This window comes from Hemiscyllium ocellatum, chromosome 29 (assembly GCF_020745735.1).
Source record: "Hemiscyllium ocellatum isolate sHemOce1 chromosome 29, sHemOce1.pat.X.cur, whole genome shotgun sequence".
Taxonomy (NCBI): Eukaryota; Metazoa; Chordata; class Chondrichthyes; order Orectolobiformes; family Hemiscylliidae; genus Hemiscyllium; species Hemiscyllium ocellatum.
This window is the reverse complement of record NC_083429.1, coordinates 45,725,670-45,748,838: the sequence shown is the minus strand read 5'-3', so window position 1 is coordinate 45,748,838 and position 23,169 is coordinate 45,725,670. Positions and strand designations below refer to the sequence as shown.

The following is a 23,169-nucleotide window of genomic DNA, read 5'->3' as shown; positions in this document are numbered from 1 at the left end:
ATCCATTTATGTTTTAGCATAATTTTGGAAGATTTGTTCTGACAATATATCCAACATTGTATTCATTTGCATATTGCCTAGACATCATCTTTGCAGGTTTCCTTTCTATAGTTCTCATTCAATTTGTTGTTTACAATTTATGTTGCATTTGTAGACAGCTATATTACTATTTTAAATTTATTTGTATAGACTGCGAAAAATTTTAAATGTTATCTATATATTTATAAAAAAACTAATGAACTACAGTTCAAGTAGTCTGCTTAGCACCATCTTCTTATTGGAAATTAGCGATGGCAATAAATTTGAGCCTAGCCACTGACATCCACATCTCATGAATGAATTTTTTTAAAACTCTACAAGTGTTCATCAAATAGAATTTAAGAGAATTTACATTCTGGACATTATTATTAATCTTCACCATGGTCTTCAAGCAAAGTGTAAAAAGTGGTGGAAGATTCATGGGTTGGCAACAGCCACATAGGCTAAGATGTAAGTTTTCCTCTCATGAATGTGGGCATCTTTATACCATCAAACAGGAAAAGAGCATTTTATGAACTCCCAATTTACAGCAGGTTGAAAAGAACTACCTGACTCAAAGGTGGAACTGCTGTCATAACCAAGTATTCACTTCCAGAATTTACTGTTTATCTGGAAATATTGCCCTATACTTTCCAGACTGACTACTGATGACATTACACAAAAAGTGTTTAATTAAGTAGGACAGAAATGATTATTTGAAATCGTTCTCTGATGCAGAAGCATGCTTAATTTCATGGATCAATCTCTTATCCCTAGACCCAATATCTGCATACACAACACAAAAACAGGCCCTTTAGCCCAACCAATTCTTGCCAGTGTATATGCACCAAACCTAAAAACTCAAACCGATGAGTTTGCTTCTTTTCCCTATCTTCTTACCTTATTAATATCGGGTTGTAATGTTATCCTTCCATCTACACTGTTCATAGGGTCATTATCATTCGAAAAGCTGACAGCATCAACGAACCTATTAAAGGTGACAAGATCCTTGCTCTTTTCCCATTTTTTGATGCTGTTACACTTTCTTTGTAATTCACCAGTTTGATTGACATTCTTCCCCTTCCAGCTCACTGTTACAGTTGATGCCTTCTCCTCCTGTCCTTGGTTTGGCTCCCTGAAGTTTGTATCTCTGCACTGCTGCTAATTCCAGCTCTTCCTACTCCAAATCTTCTTTGAACGCATGAGAAACATAGTCACAATTCCTGACATCAAACCAATTCCCTCCCAGAGGTGAACGCATATATTTATGTTTCTGTAAGAACCTTAATACATGGGATTTTTCTGCGCTAATACTTTGGAATTTTGAGTGTTTCAGTTTTCTTTACTTTACACCAAAAGCCAAGAGAAGATTTGGAGAAAAATCAGAATCTGAAAAGTGGGATATCAGCAAAATTCAGTTCTTATATCAATGTCACTAAAACTAAGTAAACTCTCAAGCATACTGAGAGTATTGAATTTCTCCAATTTGTTAATGGTATTTGAAGTAACTGCACAGAGGCCAGTATTCCATCGCCAAGTCACCAGCTCAGAATCAGACCCCTGAACTGAGGAGATGCTAAAAGCCCTGTTTATATATTTTTTTCTTTTCCCATACTACCGCTTGACAATGGTAGTGCTTATTTTTCCCCAGCACCCATGTCGTGTGTGTGCGCAAGTGTTAGACACAGTGAAAAACAACAAGTCTGTAAATCTTTATTTATATTCCACCACCAGGTAGAAAGGAAACACCCGTGTGGCCAAGGACTAGCAGTGCTGAGAGATCAAACAGTGAAGGGGAGGGCAGGGATTAGATCAAAATAGAGCTGGAGGGGTAATAATGCTCTCCACTCCCTGCGGTGCCCACCTTTCCCTGAAAATCTTGAGGGTGTTAGTTGACACCGGGTGCTCCTTCGCCAGGGACACCCGGGCTCTGACTGCCGCGTGCAACAGCCTCCACCCCAGATCGCCCTCCACTGGGCATCCCCACCGCCTGGTGGCAAATGGTCATGCCAAGGTGTGTCCAGGCGGTGGATGAGGAAGAAGAGGTAGATGGCATGCCACAGCAGTCTGAACAGGGCTCAATGTGATACGTCCCTAAAGGGGACAAAACTAAAGTTCCGGAGGCAGCTCAGGTTGTGGGGCACAGGCTCCTGCAGAAAGTACGGGACCTTGGGACCAATGTGAAATTCCAACTGGGCAGGGGTGAGCGCAGAAGGGATTCCACCACCCACCTGAGCGTCCTCCAACTGGTGCACTATGTTGGGTCCTTAAAGCCATCGAATGGCAGTAGCCACAAACTGGACGTCTACCCCAATCCTGCTTGCTATGTCCTGCAGGAGCATCCAGCCCAGACACCTGCCACCCAGCATGTCCCCGACCCTAGTCACTCTCATCGCCATGGGCCTCCCCTCTGACTGCCACTCAAACCCGCAGGTGCAGATTCCTGAGCAACAGCTCCCTGATTACAGCTGCTACTCCTGCCGGAGGGCAGACGCGATGGGATTCGACAATATTCTAGATATGCCAGCGTCTCAGGCAGCGTCCTGAGAGTCACCTCTAAACTGTCACAGTTGATGAACAGAAGCTGTGTGTCATAGTTGAGGTTACGCACTTGGCGGAAAAAAATACATCGCCAGAGAGCACCACCTAGGAGGAGGCTCAATGTAAAGGTATCGCTGCAAGGTCTGAAGGTGGAGAGTTGCCATCTGGGTTCGGATGCACATAGCGACTGATTGCTCTCCTGAATGGGGAGACTCAGGACCTGCGCAGCAACCCAGTGCATCATTTTGACCCAGAAGAAGTGAACCAACATTCTCTGGATGTCAGCGACAAAGCCAGGAGGAGGGACCAAAGCGACCAACCGGTACAACAGCATGGCAGCCACCAGGTGATTTATGACCATCACTCAACGTCTGTAAGATATCACTTGGAGCAGTCTGTCCAGAGGCCTAGACAAGCCAAGCCCTGTTTAAAATGGTCAGCCAGGGCTTCCTGATTAGCCCAGGTCAACAATGGCAACAAGGATCCCACAGTCAACAAGATCCACCTGGTTCCAATCATTACGATATTGTTATTGCCATCACTGAGCTCTTCAAGGTGCATTCCAGCATTATATATACAGAGAGTAGACATTTCCTGACTGGATTTTTGAAAAGAAGAAAATGGGAAACTGGAGTCTTTTCCCCACAAATTCAAGAGCAAATCTATTTTTAACAGATTCACCGCCCAAATAAAACTAAGAAATTTATTGGTGCAAATCAATAAAAATGGTTTAAAAAGTTCCTAATGGATGCGAAATATTATAAATTAACAATGTACTTTAGCAGATCTGGCAAAAAGTACCACAATATATCTGCAGGATTTAGAACATTTGGCTACATGTTAAGCCAAAACATTCTGCAAGAGTGAAGGTCTGTTTTACAGAACAGTAAATGCCAGGCACTTCCTCACGGCTCTGTAAGGGGAAGAATGAACAAAGTGAGAGTACAAGAAATATAAAAGACAGCCTGTTACAAATTCGAGAACATTAACAGGGGCCTAATACCTAACAACTCTAAGTTTCCACTTGCTTGAGAAGCCTGCTATTTTTAGTTTGCCTAAAAAGGGATATCTTCAAGGAACTTGCAGACATGGTATCTGGCTTGAAATAAAATGATATCAAAATCAAGAATCCTTCCCAAAAAAAATCTTATGAATAAATTCCATTTGTTACTCTTTATGAAACCTGAGACCTTGGACTCAAAGCAAATGTTTATGACCACTGATTTGACAGCAAATGTACTTGTGTCTTTGGAAGTATGAAGTTAACTGGAGTAGATTCATAGAATTATTGAATTACTAGTATGGAAGCAGTCCATTTGGCCCATTGAGTTCACACCAATCCTCCGAAGACTATAGGACTCACACCCACTCCCCTACCATATCCATGTAACTCTATTTTCCATGGAGAGTCCAGCTAACCTGCACATCTTTGGGACTGCGGGAGAAAACCAGCACAGTGACAGGATACCCACACAGACACAGGCAAAATGGGCAAACTCCACATTTTTGCCTGAAGGTGGAATCGAACCCGGGCCCCAGACACTGTGAGGTAGCAGTGCTAACCACTGAACCAAAAGGCAGAAAGTGAAGACTGCAAATGCTGGAGAGTCAGAATCTAAAAGTGTGGCACTGGAAAAGCACAGCAGGTCAGGCAGCATCCAAGGTGCAGGAGAATCGATGAAGGGCTTATGCCTGAAGCATCAGGAACATTCCTGATGAAGGGCTTATGCCCAAAATGTCGACTCTCCTGCTCCTAGAATGCTGTCTGACTTGCTATGCGTTTCCAACGCCACACTTTTCGACTCTAACCACTGAACCACCATGCTGTCAGTAATTAGCTCCTGTTAGTACCAGAACATGTTTTGCACTCATCATATTTCTCATACAGTCAGCATAAATTCAGAAGCAACTGTCATCCAAAAACTTCAGTCAAGGATTCAAAAGGGATTTCTGTACCAGTTCAGAAAAGAAATAAAGAGAATAAGACCATATGTTGCTGAGGTTTCTTTAAAATATAAAAATTTTCTACATAAACATTACCACTGATCATTTAATAACTTGACAGTCAGGCAGCAAAACTGTAAACATAGAAATTAAGAGCAATGCTGTGGTTCTGAAATATGAGCACCAAAACCACAATGAAAGAAGAGGAATAACAGGCTTGCCATGAACTTTCATGGGAGCTGTGGTAAGGGATTTAACATCAGTCATTTTTAACATAAAAATTGCTTACTGTATTTCAACACTGGACAGTTGCCATGTGTTGAATACAGAACTAATCCACAGCGAATGTCACAATGAATCGTTTTCAACATCAGAAAAGTCTCACCTTCTATCATCTAACAATAACGCACTACCACAACATCAGTAAAGCTACAGTAAATTAGAAAGATATTGCTTTCCATTTACTGACCTGTATTTGTAGCAGTTTGTACTTTTGAACAGCAACAGACATCAAATCTGAAATATTACAGAAACGCACAACAAAATAATGACAATGCGCAAACAAATATCTTCACCCATATGCTAGCTTCATACTGCACCTTTCTTCCTGAAACTGCCATAACTAGTTCCACGGATGGTAAAACGATGCTAGCACAGATCAGAATTGGAGGAAGTGAAAACACCTTCAAAGGATGATTTGCCTCCCTTTACAACGATTGGTATGAAGCTTACTTTTTTAAACTGATAAGTAATTGCTTTACCGGTGCCTCCAACTGGAAAAGAAAGATCTGATCTACAGTGGAAATCTATGCTCCAAATACAAAATAAGTGTAACAAGATTCATCGATCACCCACTTTGTGGCAGTGCAAGTGGACAGTTTAACCATGGCTCCCACATTGCATTGCCACAGAAATATTGCAGCAGTAGATGCACAAAAAACACAGCATCAGTCTATGAACTAAATTAGCAAATAAATATTTTTGATAAATTGTAAAATGAAATAGCAGAAAACCATCCCTCTTATATAACCCTCTACTCCACTAAGTCTGTTCCACCATTCAATTAGGTAATATTTAATCTGTACCTCACTTTATTTACACAGTAAAGGTGTTGCATTCTACAATTTAATAGGCATGTCTACTTTAGGGAACTGGTTGTAATTCCATTTGTCACATTAAAATTGTCGTATTTCTGAAGAAATGTAGACAAATGTGGAATGCATTACAATATTTGTTTATAGGAAACCTAGTTTACATTTAAACAACTTAAAAACAGGAGGGAATTTCAAAGCTTTTTGGCAAGATTTACTCAAAAAGAACCGAACATAGGAGCCAATATTACTACAGTTGGCAACGTGGGGTTTGGAGACAGCAAACATTCAGCACGTTTACACAGTAAACTGACAACAATTCTTTGACCCAGAAGTTCTGGAAACAAAGATTCCAAAATAAATACTAGAATAGTAAATTTAATGCATGTTTTGTCTTATAAATAATGCTATTGAGTAGAAAAATTGCAAATCAAGCTACTTTTATTTACACCACTTCCAAAAAGCAAGTGACCCTACATTTACAGCCATTAGCATCAATTGACATAAACAATTCGGATACAGGAGCCATTGTAGTATTTTGAAATATGATGATGACAATCCCAAACTAGATGGAAAAGTTAAACTAAGAAGAGGATGGAAGGAGGCATCACAAAAACTTGGACAAGCTAAATGAATGGGTCCGAACATGGCAGATGGAATATATTGTAACTTTATATCAAGTTATTCACTTTGGAAGAAAATAACAGAAAGGCAGCATATTTCATAAAAGGTGAGAGGTTGGCAAGTACAGATGTTCAAAGGCACCTAAATGCAGTTATTCTTGAGTCACTAAAAGTTAGTGTGCAGGCGCAGCAAGCAATCAGCAAAGAACATGGTATGTTGACCTTCACAGCAAGAGGACTTGAGCACAGACGTAAAGATATCTTGCTGCAGTTGTGTACAGCTTTGCTGAGGTCTCACTTGGAGTACTGGGTACAGTTTTGGTCCCCTTATCTAAGGAGGGATATAATTGCCACAGGGGAAGTTCAGTAAAGGCTTTCAGATTAATCCCTGTGAAGGCAAGATGTCTTAGATCATAAGACATAAAAAAGCAGAATTAGACCATTCTGCCATTAAGTCTACTCTATTATTCAATTAAATCATGGCTCATGTGATAGTCCTCAATTCCACTTTCCAGCATTTAAACCAGAATCTTTGATTCCCCTACTTGTAAACATATGTCTAAATGATCTTGAACATCCTTAACAGCCCAGTCTCATCAGTCCTCTGTAGTAAAAACAAATCCACAGATTCATCACTCTCTGTAAGAAGAAATTTCTCCTCATCTCTGTTATTACTGCATTAGATTATGCTCTCGGGTCGTGGACTCTCTCATGTGGAAACAACCTCTCAGAATCTTCCCTTCCAACCTCAAAGAATCTTACACTTTTCAGTAGGTCACCACTCATTCTTGAATAAACCTTCTCCAATGAGTATAGGCCCAAAGTACTCAACCTCTCTACATAAGAAAATCCCTCCATACTCAGGACAAACTTAGTAACCTTTTCTGGATTGCTGCCAATGTCAGTAAATACTTCCTTATAAGGGGACCAAACTGTTCACAGTAATCCAGCTGAGGACTGACTAGTATCTTGTAAAGGTTTAGCAAGACTTCCCTATTTTCATCCTGCATTCCCTTTGAAATAAAGGCCAACATTCCACTTGCTTTCTATATTACCCACTGAACTTGTATAGTAGAATTTTTCGATTAATGCACAAGAAATTGCTCTGTGCTGCAGCTTCCTGCAGTCTCTCACCTTTTAAATAATATTCAGCTCCTCTTTTCTTCTTGCCAAAGTGCATAACCTCTCATTTTCCATAATTACACTCCATCTGCTAAATGTTTGCCTGCTCACTTAACCTGTCTAAATCCTTCCACATACCATTTTTGTCACCCTCACCAGTTGTCTTCCTACCTCTTTTGTGTCATCTATAAACTTGTACATTCACTTTCTTTATACGTCATTAATATAAACATTGTAGCTGCAACATCGAGCCCCATAACACTCCACTGCAAATGTGCCCCTTATCCCATCACTGCCTTCTTAGTTAGCCAATTCTCTATCCATGTTAATATATTACCCACAACACCAATGACTCATATCAAATAGTCTTATGGGCAGTGCCTAATCGAACCCCTTGGAAAATCCAAATTTATCTTATCTATCAGTTCCCCTTAACTATCCTGCTTGTTACCACCTCAAAGAATTCTAATAAATTTGTCAGTTATGATTTCCCCTTCATGAAGCCATGCTGACTCGGCTTAGTTATGTATTTCTAAATGCTCTGCAATTACATCCTAATAGACTCTCAACAATTTCCCAATTATAGACATTGACCTAATTGGCCAGTAGATAGCTTTTTTTTGTCTCCTTCCCTTTTGAATAAGGATGTTAAACTGCCGTTTTTTTAATCCTGTGGGACTTTTTCAGAATCAAAGGATTGTAGGATGATTATGACCATAGTGTCTACTACCTCTGTAGCTACTTTCTTTCTCTGATACATCAGGCCCAAGGGACTCATTAGACTTTAGCCCCATTAGCAGCTCTAGTACCTTTTTATTTAATCTAGTCATAGTTATTGTACTTATTTCCTTGCTCCCTTTTGCCCTTTCAATTTTTTTGTATTTTTGGAATTATGAAGACAGCACGACAGGACCTATATTCTCTACAATTTCGAAGAATGGGGGTAACTTTATTAAAATTTACAAAAATCTTAAGGATTATGATAAAGTGAACATTGATCAGATGTTTTCCATGGTTGTTAGGTCTAAAACCAGGTGACTTAATCTCCGGATAACTGGTAGGCCATTAAGACAGATACAAGGAGAAATTTCTTCACTCAGCACAGAGTGAATTCTACAGATTCACTATCTTTGGGGCTGCAAAAAATCATTCACTGAATGACATTGATGAATTTCTGGAGATTAATGACATCAAGAGCTATGGGGATGAAATAGGAAAGTGGCACTGAAGTAGACAATCAACCATAGTCTAACCAAATAGCAGTACTGCCTTGATGGGTTCAATGATCTATTCCTGTTCCCATGTTCCTGTAATGGTAAGCAGAACATATTTGACTTTGTAGTGTAAATATTTCTTGTTCAGACAGAATTCCTCACCTGCAGACCACTGCTAATTTATACCACTGTCAATAAGATGCAACCTGAAAATGTTTGATAGCAGAAACTGTGATTTATCACTAAGAAGTCATGAAATAGGTAGGAAATTTGAATTCCTAAAATGTTGCAGAATTTTCTAAGGTCAACAGACCAAATCTGTTCATTCAGCACAAGACAAAATCTACTCTAAAGTGGAACTAGAACAAATCCCCTTAATCCTAAACACAGACAATCACACAGCACAAACTTCAACTATCTCTGCTGAGAAGATATTTAAAAAGAAAGATAAAATAAAAAGCACTCTGTTGGCCAAGGATCTGTGAACTAAAAAGAGAATTTGATAACTCTTCACAATTCACCAGATTTCTTGTCAACAAAATCAAACTGCTGACAGCTGCTGATTGATGGAAGTTCGAATTGAAATAAAGCTGGATCTGATTCTTTGGGAAGGGACTACAGTTCAGTTTTACAGGGTTGAAAGGCAGCCAGATATATAATATATATATAAAAATAAAAGGTTCCCAGAAACTACTGCAGAAAGAGAGAGACTTGCAGCTCCTATGTTTTCCTTCATTTTTGGCCACTTAGGTCTGTAAAATAGGAATCAAATGTAGGAAAGGTTGCTAGACAATAATTCACATAGTCTTTGGGCCACAAACCCCATCTCACATCTTCCTAAAAGATATGTTCTACTTTTTCACCGAAGTCACTTAACTTTTTGTAAACAGCAAGTAAACTATAGCACACATTAAACTGTTGTCTTCATTTCTAAGAAACCCCATGGTAAAGACCCCTTTCAATCCAGAAAATGTCCAAACATTTCTACATCTTTTTCACAAAGACCATAAATAGAAACATGTATTCCCTGCACCAAAACATCGCAAAATCAGTGATGAGAAGACAGATAAAAGGATCTGTAGATTGAACTGAAGAGTTCTCTCCCAAGATGTTAAAGGATTTTTAGCAACCAAAAACACAGTAAGGAAACTCAAAATGCAGATGTGCAATGTTAAGCACCAGAGATATGTGACCTGAATGCCTGAATGTCTTGTCATTGCCTGTTCTTATATTACATTGATGATAGTCCTTACTTTAAGTGGTTTTCCCATTTCTCTGTATGACTACATACCTCAAAGTTTTCCTCTTTATGTGACATCACCAATTAAAAGGCAAGCACTTAAAATCGGCATCTCTTTGTTCTATCAAAGGATAGTGCTAAAAAGCAATGCTGATGTCCCAAAATAAAGAAAATCGGACGATACAAACATGGATGGAAATTGCACTGCGTTCTAAGATGACCACAATTTATCTAATGCCATGTTCCCTCCCATACATATGATTATCTCTCTAACGCTTCAACACGTGCAAAACAAAATCATGTGTCATAAAATGTAGTACTTTTAAAAACTGTGCAAAATTAACATCAATGTACCTGCTATCTTTATGTTAAGATTAGCATCTAGGAGCAAGTTTTCAGCTTTCAGGTCTCGATGTACAATGTTTCGACAGTGGCAAAAATGGACCGCTGCAACAATTTGTTTGAATTTCTTGCGGGCTTCTTTCTCTGCCATTCGTCCATGGGCTACAAGGTGATCTACGGATTTGAAAGGTGGGAGAAAAAGAGAAAACCATAAGAAATATGAAATAAAAAGATTCAAGAACTGAAATGCAATCAAAACAGAACAACCACATTTTGCTGATATTATTAAAAAAGAACAGAAATGTTTATACATTTTATAAGAGGTTTATAAAACCATGAGGGGTTTAAATAAAGTCAACAGCCAAGGACTTTTTCCCCAGGGTAGGAACGTCCGAGAAGGCATAGGTTTAAGGTGAGAGGGGAGAGATTTACAAAGATCTAAGGGGTAGCATTATCACAGAGAGTAATGTGGATATGGAATGAGCTGTCAGAGGAAGTGGTAGAGGCTGGTACAGTTACGACATTTAAAAGGCATTTGGACAATTAGATGGGTAGGAAAGGTTAGAAGGATATGGGCCAAACATCAGCATATTGGACTAGTTCGGTTGAGGAAACATAGTCAACATGGATGAGTTGGACTGAAGGAAAAAAAACTCATTTACAAGTTGAAAAGCAACAAAACAGTTTTTGTATTATATCCAAAACACTGTCCCAGTACCATTCTCGAAACTCAAATGCTTACACCAGAATTCTTGTATCTAACACCTCTGTAAGTATAAGTCACTTGTAACTTGAACTTTTAGACAGAAACAGCACTATTTTTTACCTGGAGCTAACTTGAGCTTCAATGTACTCAGCTTAAATAAACATTTGCTGATTTTTTTCCCCAATACTCTGGTTTAAGACTAATCTACCTTTTAACTCCAAGATGATCTAATTCACTAAATCTATTGTTTCCTTCTCAGGAGCACAGCTATATACAGCCATCCTATTTTTAAAAAATCTTCCCAAAACTAACTCATTCAAAATCATAAGTGAAACTAAAAGTGTCTCAATAGAAAAACTATTCCATACAAATTAACAAGTCTGAGCTCCCTTATTCATCATGCTGGGTCACAAACAATACAAACTAAACCAAAGTCCATTAGTGCACAAAATCAATTCACTGTAGAGCCAGGCTTCAAAATCTGTTTTCAAAAGAAATTGTATTGAGAAAGAAACAGGCTAGAGAACTCAGGGAAATAAATATCGATGTTTTGAAAACAGTTCACATTACAGAAGTCCGAGAGGTCTCAGAAAACATAAAGGTAGATAAATCTCCAGCAGCTGAGCAAGTGTATCCAGACATTGTGGGACATTATGGAGGAAATTGTGGGGGGTCCCCTAGCATAAATATTTCTATCATCTATAAACACAGCTTGGGGATGGCTGATGTTGCACCATTTTTTAAAATAGGAGGTGAGGAGAAGCCTGGGAACGATGGACCTGAGAGTTTGGCATTGGTGGTGGTAAGTTTTTGGAGGTGATTCTGAAAGATATGACTTATATGCATTTGAAGAGGCAAAGAATAATTAGAGGTAGTCAGCATGGAGTTGTGCAGGAAAATGGCAATTGAATTTTTTAAATGTAGTAACCAAAAAGATTGATGAGGGTAGAGCAGTTGACTTTAGTATAGCCTTTCACAAGGAACCACATGGTAGACTAATCAGTAAAGTTAGATCACATGAGATTCAGGGTGAGCTTATCAACTGGAAACAAAATTGGCTTTAAGGTAAGGTGGGGAGGGTTGTTTTTCAGACTGGAGTCCTGTGACCAGCAGTGTTCCACAGGGATAGGTACTAGGTCCACTGTTGTTTTTCATTCATATAGTTGATTTGGATGAAAATATAGAAGTTTGCAGATGACACCAAAATTGGTGGTTTAGTGGGCAGTGAAGGAGGTTATCTAAGATTACAAAGAGATCTGGATCATTTGGGTCAATGGGCTGAGGAGTAGCAGATTGAGTTTAATTTGGATAAAAGTGAAGCACTGCATTTTGGTAATTCAAATAAATTCAGGACCTATACAATTAATGGTAGTGCCTCTGCGTATTGTTGTAAAACAGAGAAACCTAGGGTTCAGGTACATAATTCTTTCAAGTTTGCATCACAGATAAACAGAATGATTAAGAAGGTACTTAACACACTTGACTTTGTTGCTCAGATGTTTGAGTATAGGAATTAGGGCGTCATATTTAAGTTGTAGATTAGATTAGATTCCCTACAGTGTGGAAACAGGCCCTTCAGCCCAACAAGTTCACACCAACCCTTCGAAGATCAACCCACCCAGACCCATTCCCCTACATTCACCCCTGACTAATGCACCTAACACGATGGGCAATTTAGCATGGCCAATTTACCTAATCTGCACATCTTTGGACTGTGGGAGGAAACCAGAGCACCCGGAGGAAATCCACGCAGACACGGGGAAAATGTGCAAACTCCATACAGACGCCTGAGACGTGAATTGAACCCAGGTCCCTGGCGCTGTGAGGCAGCAGTGCTAACCACTGAGCCACCGTGCCGCCCCTAGTTGAAAACAGGCCCTTTGGCCCAACAAGTCCACACCGACCCTCCAAAGAGCAACCCATCCATACCCCTACACCTAACACTACGGGCAATTTAGTATGGCCAATTCACCTAAACTGCACATTTTTGGACTGTGGGAGGAAACTGGAGCACCAGGAGGAAACCCACGCAAACACGGGGAGATTGTGCAAACTTCACATAGACAGTTGACTGAGGCGGGAATTGAACCCGAGTCTCTGGCGCTGTGTCACCGTGCCACCCAAAGTGTTGTAGAGGAAATTGGTGAGGCGTCTTCTGGACAACTGTGTTGTGGTTGCCCTGTTCTGGAAAGATATTATTAAATGGGACAGGGTTCAGAAAAGATTCATCAGAGTGTTGCTGGGAATGGAGGGTTTGAGATATAAAAACAGACTGAAAAGGCTGGGACTTTTTCATTGGAGCACAAGAAATTGAGGGGTGACCTTATTGAGATTTATAAAACCATGATGGCATAGATAAGGATAATGAGAAGTGTCTTTTCCCTACGATGGGAGGGTTCAAAACTAGGAATCATATTTTTAAGGTGAGAGGAGAAAGATTTAAAAAGGACAAGAGGAAACTCTTTTACACAGACAGTGCTTCATATGTGGAATGAATTGCCAGAGCAAGTGGCAGATGCAGGAACAGTTACGTTTAAAAGAGGTTTGGACAACTTCATGAATAGGAAAGATTTGGTGGGATATTGGCCAAGAACAGGCAGGTGGGACTGATTAGTTTGCAAATATGGTCAGCGTGGACTGGTTGGACTGAAGGGTCTGTTTCCATGCTATATGACTTTTTGGCCTATTTCCATGCTGTATCACTGTGACTCTATGTACACATTTCAAGTAATTGTTGGAAATTTATCAAGGCCAAAATGTTAATTTTAAAGCTATTTTTCTCTTTATTTTGATCTCTCCGACACCTTACCATCATTCTGTCATCTCCCTGAGCCAACACCACAGGTGAACAGATTCATTTTGTAACTATTTTTGTTTCAACACAAAACAAACTTTAATGTCAAGATGATGGAAAAAATCTGCAACGGTAAAGTTTTGTTGAGAAGTAAATCACTCACACTGGTAACACATTTCAGAAATGGCAACTATCACTACAACTCAAGCTCAAAACTACAGCAAGGTGGGTGCTATGATGAACAGTATGGCATCAGTATTTTATGCAAGAAATTAATGGTATGTATACAGACTCAATGGCCTACTCGGGTTGCAGTCATACAACACAGTAAGACATCAGAGTTTAGACAGTTCTATTCAAGGTATGAAAGGAAAACTGAACAGCTCTTTTTGCTAAGCTGGACTCTCATATCTCCTGGTCACTTTTCAACAGCAATATTTGCAGCAACAACAGGAAGTGGCCATCTATAAAGAACATTGTGCATTCTCAGAGAATAGTACGTACTTTCAACTCAAAAGAAGGTACATGCTGCCAAACAGATAACTTAATATTCTATTAGCCAGTTTTAAGTTTAAAGTATATCCATACTAATTTCATTTGCAAGACAACTGACTGTTAGTGTTTTAGGTGGTGATGACCTAAGAGTGGTTGCATTCATTGGTGCCTTCAGAAGATGGTGGGGCTTCAATCTTGAAACACTTGGTTTGATGATGCTCAATACCAAAGTGTTTAATAAACAATTATGAAGAAACAGAAATATATTTTCCAAACCAGAACAAAGTGTTACTTTGAGGTCTTGGAAATTGTAGTTTTCTTAGTTGGAGGGTTATAGCAAACAAAGGTGCTGTTGAAGTAGCTTTTTTGTTAAAAGTGGATGATTCGTATGTTTTAAAAAAAAGCTACTTCAACAGCACCTTTGCTTGCTATAACCCTCCAACTAAGAAAACTACAATTTCCAAGACCTCAAAGTAACACTTTGTTCTGGTTTGGAAAATACATTACTGTTTGTTCATAATTGCTTATTAAACACTTTGGCATTCAGCATCATTGGAGCAGATGGGACTTGAACCAAGGCCACAAGAGCGCCTAGTGGCTCCATTATATCCTGTGATTTGAACACAGTGCAGTCAAAACAAGCCAGGTTTTGGGTTCAATGGTAAATGGACCAATCAACTGAACTGCTCTGACCTGAATGACATCAATTTTCTTGCAGCTGCGCCCAAACAAACAAGGGTATATCATCACATTCTTAGTTTGAGTCTTACCAATGGCAGAGGGCCTTTGAGAGATTAATATTATAGGATAGTGATCAGCCTCAACTCGCCCTTGTAGACATTACATGGATAAATCACGTCAACTTTAGTTTCTAAGCAATATAAACGTTAAGAACATTGATGAAGGGAGCCAGCGAACAGCAAGTGAATGTGGCTAGACCTCTTATTTCAAATTTGTATTTCATGGCACTTAGAGATTTGTGTGTCACCTGCAGAGAGACCACTCCTTCTGCGACTCCCTCATCAGGTCCATACCCCCCCAACAACCCAACCTCCACTCCTGGCACCTTCCCCTGCAACCGCAAGAAGTGCAAAACATGCGATCTGCTGCACCCAATGTGGCCTCCTCTACATTGGGGAGACAAGCCGCCTACTTGCGGAATGTTTTAGGAAACACCTCTGGGACACCCGCACCAACCAACCCAACCGCCCCGTGACTGAACACTTTAACTCCCCCTCTCACTCCGCCAAGGACATACAGGTCCTTGGCCTCCTCCATTGCCAAACCCTGGCCACACAACACCTGGAGGAAGAGCGCTTCATCTTCCGCCTAGGAACCCTCCAACCACACGGGATGAATGTAGATTTCTCCAGCTTCCTCATTTCCCCTCCGCCCCCCCACCTTATCTCAGTCCCAACCCCCGGATTCAGCACCACCCCCTTGACCTGCAATCTTCTTCCCGACCTCTCCGCCCCCACCCCCTCTCCGGCCTATCACCCTCACCCTCACCTCCTTCCACCTATCGTATTCCCAGCGCCCCTCCCTCCCCCCTACCCTTTATCTCAGCCCGCTTGGCACACCAGCCTCATTCCTGAAGAAGGGCTTATGCCCAAAACGTCAATTCTCCTCGGATGCTGCCTGGCCTGCTGCGCTTTTCCAGCACAATACTTTTCAACAGATGTCATTACAGTCAAACTGTCATGCACACTGAAACAAACCCTTCAGCTCAATTCATCCATGGTGACCAGGTTTGTTGAACTGAACTAGTCCCATTTACCTGAGATCATCTCTGGGACACCAGCACTAACCATCCCCACGACTCTGTGGCTGAACACTAACTCCCCCTCCCACTCCTACCCCACCAAGGACATGCAGGTCCTGGGCCTTCTCCATTGCCAAACCCTAACCTCCCGATGCCTGGAGGAAGAACGCCTCATCTTCCACATTGGGACCCTCCAATCACAGGGGATCAATATGGGTTTCGCAAGTTTTCCCATTTCCCCTCCCCCCCACCTTATCCCAGTCTCAACCTTCCAACTTGGCACTGCCCTCTTGAACAGTCCTTCCTGTCTATCTTCCTTCCCACCTATCTGTTCCACCCTATCATTTTCAGCCCCACCTTCATCTTTCTATCACATTCCCAGCTGCCTTCCTTCTAACCCCACCCCCCTCCCATTTATCCTTCAGCCTCCTTGGTCCATAAGCCTCATTCCCGATGAAGGACTTATGCCCAAAATATCGATTCTCCTGCTCCTCAGATGCTGCCTGACTGGCTGTGCTTTTCCAGCACCACACTTTTTGAGCCTCATACCTCTCTAAAGTTTCCTATTCATGTACCTGTCTAAGTGTCTTTTAAATTTCACAACTGTACCCACTTCCACCACTTTCTCCAGCAGCTCGGCCCACATATGCACCTGTGTGTGAAAAGTTGCCCCTCAGGGCTCTTAATCTTTCCCCTGTCACCTTAAAAACCTATGCCTTCTAGGTTTGGACTCCCCTACCCGCAGGAAAAGACCTTGGCTATTCACCTTATCTGCGCCTCGCCTGATTTTACAAATCTCTATAAAAGGTCACTCCCCAGCCTCCTACACTCCAGGAAAAAAAGTCTCAGGATATCCAGCCTCTCCTTTTTACTCAAACTTTCCAGTAACATTCTTGTAGATCATTTTGAACACTGGGTGATCAGAATTGTAGACAGTAATCCAAATATGACCTTACCAATGTCTTGTACAGCTGGAACATGTCATCCCAATGCCTGTACTCAATATTCTGAGCAATGAGGGCAAGTGTGCCAAACGCCTTCTTCATCACCCTGTCTATCTGTGGTCCCACTTTCAACGAACTATGTACCTGCACTCCAAAGTCTCTTTGTTCCTCAAAAATTTCCCAGGGCTTTACCACTAAATGTGTAAATCCTGTCCAAGTTTGCCTTACAAAAATGCAAAACCTTGTATTTATCTGAATTATACTCCATCTACCATTCCTCTGCCTCTTGCCCAGTTGATCAACTCTTGGATAACCTTCTTCACTGTCACCAATTCTAGTGTGATCCACAAACTTATTAACCATGCCTCCAATATTCTAATTGAAATCATTTATATAAATGACAAACAACAGACCCAGCACTGATCCTTGCAGCTCACCACTGGTAACAGGCTTCCAATCCGAATAACAACCCTCTGTCTCCTACCGTCAAGTCAATTTTGTATCCAATTGGCTAGATTTCCAAGGATCCCATGTGAACTAACCTTAGTAACCAGTCTATCATGCAGAACCTTGACAAAGACCTTGTTAAGGTCCATGTAGATAAAGGCTTGACTCTCCTCTAGGAATCAAATCTTATGATTCACTGTGTTTCCAGCAGAATGCAAACTCAGCAAGTTATTAATAGTATGTTCCAATGACATAAATAACCTGAAATGGTAGGTCCTTCTCTCCACAGATACTGCCTGACTTGCTGAATGGTTCGAACATTTTCTTTTATTTCAGACTTCCAATACTTAACAGTCTTTTGACTTCTTATATCACTTTATCCATGACTGAAAGAATACTAATCAGGTTAGTATTGTCTGTATTTAATTAGATGGAATATTTTTGAGCAATCTTCAAGTTATGATAAATGTCAGTAGCGTATAGTTGTACTGTAACTGTACAATTGGAAGAGCAGCTAAACCTCTTGCATAATCAGCTGCTATGTCAGAGGTGTTCAATGCTATAGCCAGTAAACTCTCAGGCCTCATCACCATTGCTGTATCCAATGCACTTTGTCACTTAATGTCAACCGAACTTGTTGCATATTAATACCTCTGACGATGGAGACCTTTGGAGATCACAGAATAGGATCACTCACTTGGCACTCTTGGTTGATAACACTTTTATGACTGTCTTATTTTAAAAGAATGTAAAAAGAGCCAAATTATAAAGGATGGACTATGAACTATCAATAAAAATCTTGGATTTTTCCCTTAGCTAAAGTCTGCAGGATTTATCTTCATATGCAATATTCCTATTTACAAGTAGTTTGACATCCTGATTATTGTTCCTTGATGTTGCAATTTTTCAGCAGGTGACAGAGTCATAGTATAGTATGGAAACAGATCTTTTGGTCCAACTCGTCCATGCTGACCAGATATCCCAAATTAAACTAGTCCTTTTGCCAGCACTTGGTCCACATCCGTCGAAATCTTTCCTATTCATGTACCCATCTAGATGTCTTTTAAATGTTGTCCTCTTCCTCCTTTTTGAAGTGCCATTGTTGTGACCATTTTTGTCCCCAAAGTTCCAAAACAATGCAACAGCTTATAAAACAGTAATTAGTGCTCCTGGAATTCGAGGAAATCACCTCCAACACCTAAAATATCTCAAAAAGGAGCATCTCTTACAGCCACAATTTTTCCCCATTCTCCATACCTGCTTAAATTTATTGCATCATAGGCTAAGGAAAGAACTTGGACGTAGAACCTTTTCGACTCCACATTCCAAAGCAGCTTGAACATTTACATATAAATGCAGCATATGCCACACGTAGATTTTATAATATAATTTCTATTTTAAAAAATTCTCTCTTACAAAATTTGAGACTACTGGGGAAATTATCACCCTCTGAGAGAATTTCTAATTGGTATTGTTATCAAGGGATTTGGAGAAATGTGGCAAATGCTACTGAGGTACAAATGAGCTCTGATCCAAACGAATGGCAAAGCAATCCCTGGGGCTACTTTCATGGTCTACTCCTGTTTCTAATGTTCCAATGTTTATTCAAACCAAATTCAAAGCATTCCAAGTGTGACGAAAGAGAGTCTCATGACATTTGTCTGGTTAACAAAATGAAGTGTTTCACTTCAATGTGACATGTTAAAACTTATAAAATAAATCAAGAAAGGATGCCATGTGCCAATAGGCTACTCTGCTAAAGAGATTAATATGGTTAATATTAATGCAGTTTAATTTGTTTAAATTTACAAATGAATCAGAACTAATTTGAAGTAAGTAAAACAAAAGTAGAGTCCCAGAGGGTGGCTGTCTTATACAGAAAGAACTTGAAGGGAGTTTAACCTGAGGGTCACAATACCTCAGGCAAGGGGTGACATCAAGAAGGCGTGACCTTCATGGTGACCTCAGCCAGTTCGGAATGGAACCCACACTGTAGACATCTCCCTACATCAACCAACTGAGCTAACTGACCTCCAGTGGCTACGTAACCACTGAAAAAGTTAAAAATCACACAAGACTAAGTTATATAGTCCAACAGGTTTAATTGGAAGCACTAACTTTCACAATAAATTCTGTGTCTTACAATTGTGTCCTCCAAAACCACCCGATGAAGGAGCGGCACTCCGAAAGCTAGTGCTTCCAATTAAACCTGTTGGACTATAACCTGGTGTTGTGTGATTTTTAACTTTGTACACCCCAGTCCAACACTGGCATCTCCAAATCATGACTGAAAATGTTAAACTGCACAGAGGTTCTGTGAGCAATGACATCTATGAGCAACAGAATGAATTTTTAATTATGCTATTGGTATAGAGGCTAGAAAGAGCCTTTTTTTCCCTCACATTGGGTTTTTCACCCAAGATATACTTCTTCAATGGGATGGCACAGTGGCTCAGTGGTTAGCACTGCTGCCTCACGGGGCCAGGGACCTTGGTTCGATTCAAGCCTCGGGCAACTGTCTGTGTGAATTTGAACACTCTCCCTGTGTCTGCATGGATTTCCACCCGGTGCTCGGGTTTCCTCCCACAATCCAAAAGATGTGAATTGGCCACGCTAAACTGCTCAGTGTTCAGGGAGTGGACGTTAGGGGTATTAGTCAGGGGTAAATGTAGAGTAATAGGGTAGGTGAATAGGTTTGGTTGGGATACTGTTCGGAAGGTTGGTGTGAACTTGTTGGGCCGAAGGACCTGTTTCCACACTGCAGGGATTCTAATGAACATCTGAGCTGATTCTTCACTTCAATGGTGCACACTCCTTTTTCAAATCTCCTCCAATTTCATTGCCCTCATATCATGCTTAACCTCTTCTCTGTATAAATTCTCCCAAATATTTTCCAGTCACCCACTTAATCATATCCTTACCTAATTTCATTAGCTCAAATCACAGAAATGGCCTTCTGGTCATTTCTTTGTATCCCACCGAACTGAAGTGCATCCACACACGTCAGCATTATCCCTCCAAGAAAAGTACTTCCCCATTCAGTTACATTGACATTTTGTAACTCCAAATTATCTAGCCTTTAGTCTTTCATTTGTCTGGACACTTCTGAGTCTATCAATTTTCTTCATCACTCCCATAACCAATCTTTGAGACCAGTGTCCTCAATAAAACTCCTATTTTCTTCATCACTGTCATTTATCCTGGTGGGGTCCTATCTTCATTTCCTCAAGTCCAAGGGCTGCTAAATTCAAACTAGCTGCCACACAAGTGATTTATATATCCACTATCAGATCTGGCTGAACCATACCAAGCATGATCAGATCCTGCTCTTGTGCCAAAACCAGTTGCTTCTGTAAAATTATTCAAAAGTGATGCACCTGTTCTCTTTCTTCCCTCCTTTTTAACTACTCCATGAGACAAGTTTCAGTAACAGGATATTCACAAAAAATATTGGAAGACCAAGGCATGTGGGACTAATTTAGGTTGGGAACTACTAGTGGGCTACTTGGACTGAAGGGTCTATTTCCATGCTGTATGACTCTATCACTATGCTGCTGTATACTCTTGACTCTAACAAATGAGAGCTCAAGGGCTTCTCTTGTCACTAAAATTACTACTACCTTCAACTGCCCTCGCTGCATTCTTCTTTCCAGACCAAGCTTCCCTAATCACTATACTTTCCTCTGGTGTCCATCATATCTGAGTCTCCTATGAACACATTGTATTCATGAGCCCATAATCTGCTGCCTCAATCTCCTCCTCAGTCTTGACAAACTGTTTGCTGCTTTGTTTCCTGTTCACCATGCTAGATCACGATAAATGGTTCTCTCTCCACATGAACAGTTCTTGTCTTTCAAATCAGTCACCATCACCCTATACATTAAATTAGTTTACATGCCCCATCTTTACTACTTGCCAATTACAACCTACCTTGAGTTTTACTTTCCTTTTCAAACTGCTTAAGCTTGTCATTCCAAAACCTGTACCCATCCTTCCTGTCAAAGGTATTTTCTTTTTGTTTTCAAGGAGACTTTTCTCTATTAGATTTTTGTACTAGATTCCCCCTACAGCGTGGAAACAAGCACTTCCGCCCAACAAGTCCACAACGGCCCTCTGAAGAATAAACTATCCAGACCAACGTACCTAACACTATGGGCAATTTAACTTGGCCAATTCACCCTAAGCTGCACACCTTTGGACCGTGGGAGGAAACCGGAGCACCCAGAGGAAACCCATGCAGACACAAGGAAAATGTGCAAACGCCACACAGACAGTCACCTGAGGGTGGAATCGAACTTGGGTCTCTGGTGCTGTGAGGCAGCAGTGCTAACCACTTAAAAACTATTTTTTGATTTTTGGGCGCTCGAGTTAGGTTTTTAGGTGCCTCTTTTTCATTCTCATTTATTTATTAGGTGATACAGGTACAGAGTAACAATGGCTTTTGCATTTACATATGACATATGAGGTATTTAGATTCATACAGATGTAGAATTAGAAGAATTTATCAATATCCTCAATAATTATCAACTCCTCATTAAACCTAAAGCCACAACATAAAGAAAACAATAATTTCCTAGACAGCATAATCATTAAATCACTTTTTAAACCATTTAAATTTTTAATTTTAAAATAATTGAAGTAACAAAGAGGATTGATGAGGGCAGAGGTGTAGTCCTGATCCATATAGACTTCAGTAAGGCATTCAACAAGGTTCCCCATGGGAGACAGATTAGCAAGGTTAGATCTCATGGAATACAGGGAGAACTAGCCATTTGGATATAGAACAGGTTTGAAGGTCGAAGACAGAGGGTGGTGGTGGAGGGTTGTTTTTCAGACTGGAGGCCTGTGACCAGTGGAGTGCCACAAGGGTCGGTGCTGTGTCCTCTACTTTTTGTCATTTACATAAATGATTTAGATGCGAGCATAAGAGCTACAGTTAGTAAGTTTGCAGATGACACAAAAATTAGAGGTGTAGTGGACAGCAAAGAGGGTTACCTCAGATTACAACAGGATCTGGACTAGATGTGCCAACGGGCTGAGAGGTGGCAGATGGGAGTTTAATTCAGATAAATGCAAGGTTCTGTATTTTGGGAAAGCAAATCTTAGCAGAACTTATACTCTTAATGGTAAGGTCCTAGGGAGTGTTGCTGAACAAAGAGACTTTGGAGTGCAGGTTCATAACTCCTTGAAAGTGGAGTTGCTGGTAGATAGGATAGTGAAGGCGGCGTTTGGTATGCATTCCTTTATTGGTCAGAGTATTGAGCACAGGAGTTGGGAGGTCATGTTGCGGCTGTACAGGACATTGGTTAGGCCACTGTTGGAATACTGTGTGCAATTCTGGTGTTGTGAAACTTGAAAGGGTTCAGAAAAGATTTACAAGGATGTTGTCGGGTTGCAGGATTTGAGCTATAGGGAGAGGTTGAACAGGCTGGGGCTGTTTTCCCTGGAGCGTCTGAGGCTGAGGGGTGACCTTATAAAGGTTTACAAAATTATGAGGGGCATGGATAGGGTAAATAGGCAAAGTCTTTTCCCTGGGATCGGGGAGTCCAGAACTAGAGGGCATAGGTTTAGGGTGAGATGGAAAAGATATAAAAGAGACCTACGAGGCAATTTTTTCACAGAGGGTGGTACATGTATGGAATGAGCTGCCAGAGGAAGTGGTGGAGGCTGGTACAATTGCAACATTTAAGAGGCATTTGGATGGGTATGTAAATAGGAAGGGTTTGAAGGGATATGGGCCAGGTGCTGGAAGGTGGGACTAGATTGGATTGGGACATCTGGTCGGTATGGACGGATTGGACTGAAGGGTCTGCTTCCATGCCGTACTCTCTATGACTCAAATTGATATACACTTTAACATACAAATGTTCATCACTATAAACATCC

At 40.6% G+C, this 23,169-nt stretch overlaps 1 protein-coding gene across 4 annotated transcripts in view; it reads right to left on the bottom strand.

Annotated features, from left to right (window-relative positions):
- Nucleotides 1-23,169, bottom strand: part of sik3 (SIK family kinase 3) — a 302,157-nt gene that overhangs the window by 112,234 nt on the left and 166,754 nt on the right. For all 4 annotated transcript variants that reach the window (XM_060846766.1, XM_060846767.1, XM_060846769.1 and 1 more), the window contains exon 4: nt 10,148-10,309. In XM_060846766.1, the coding sequence (XP_060702749.1) occupies nt 10,148-10,309 (162 nt within the window). The remainder of the gene's footprint in view (nt 1-10,147; nt 10,310-23,169) is intronic.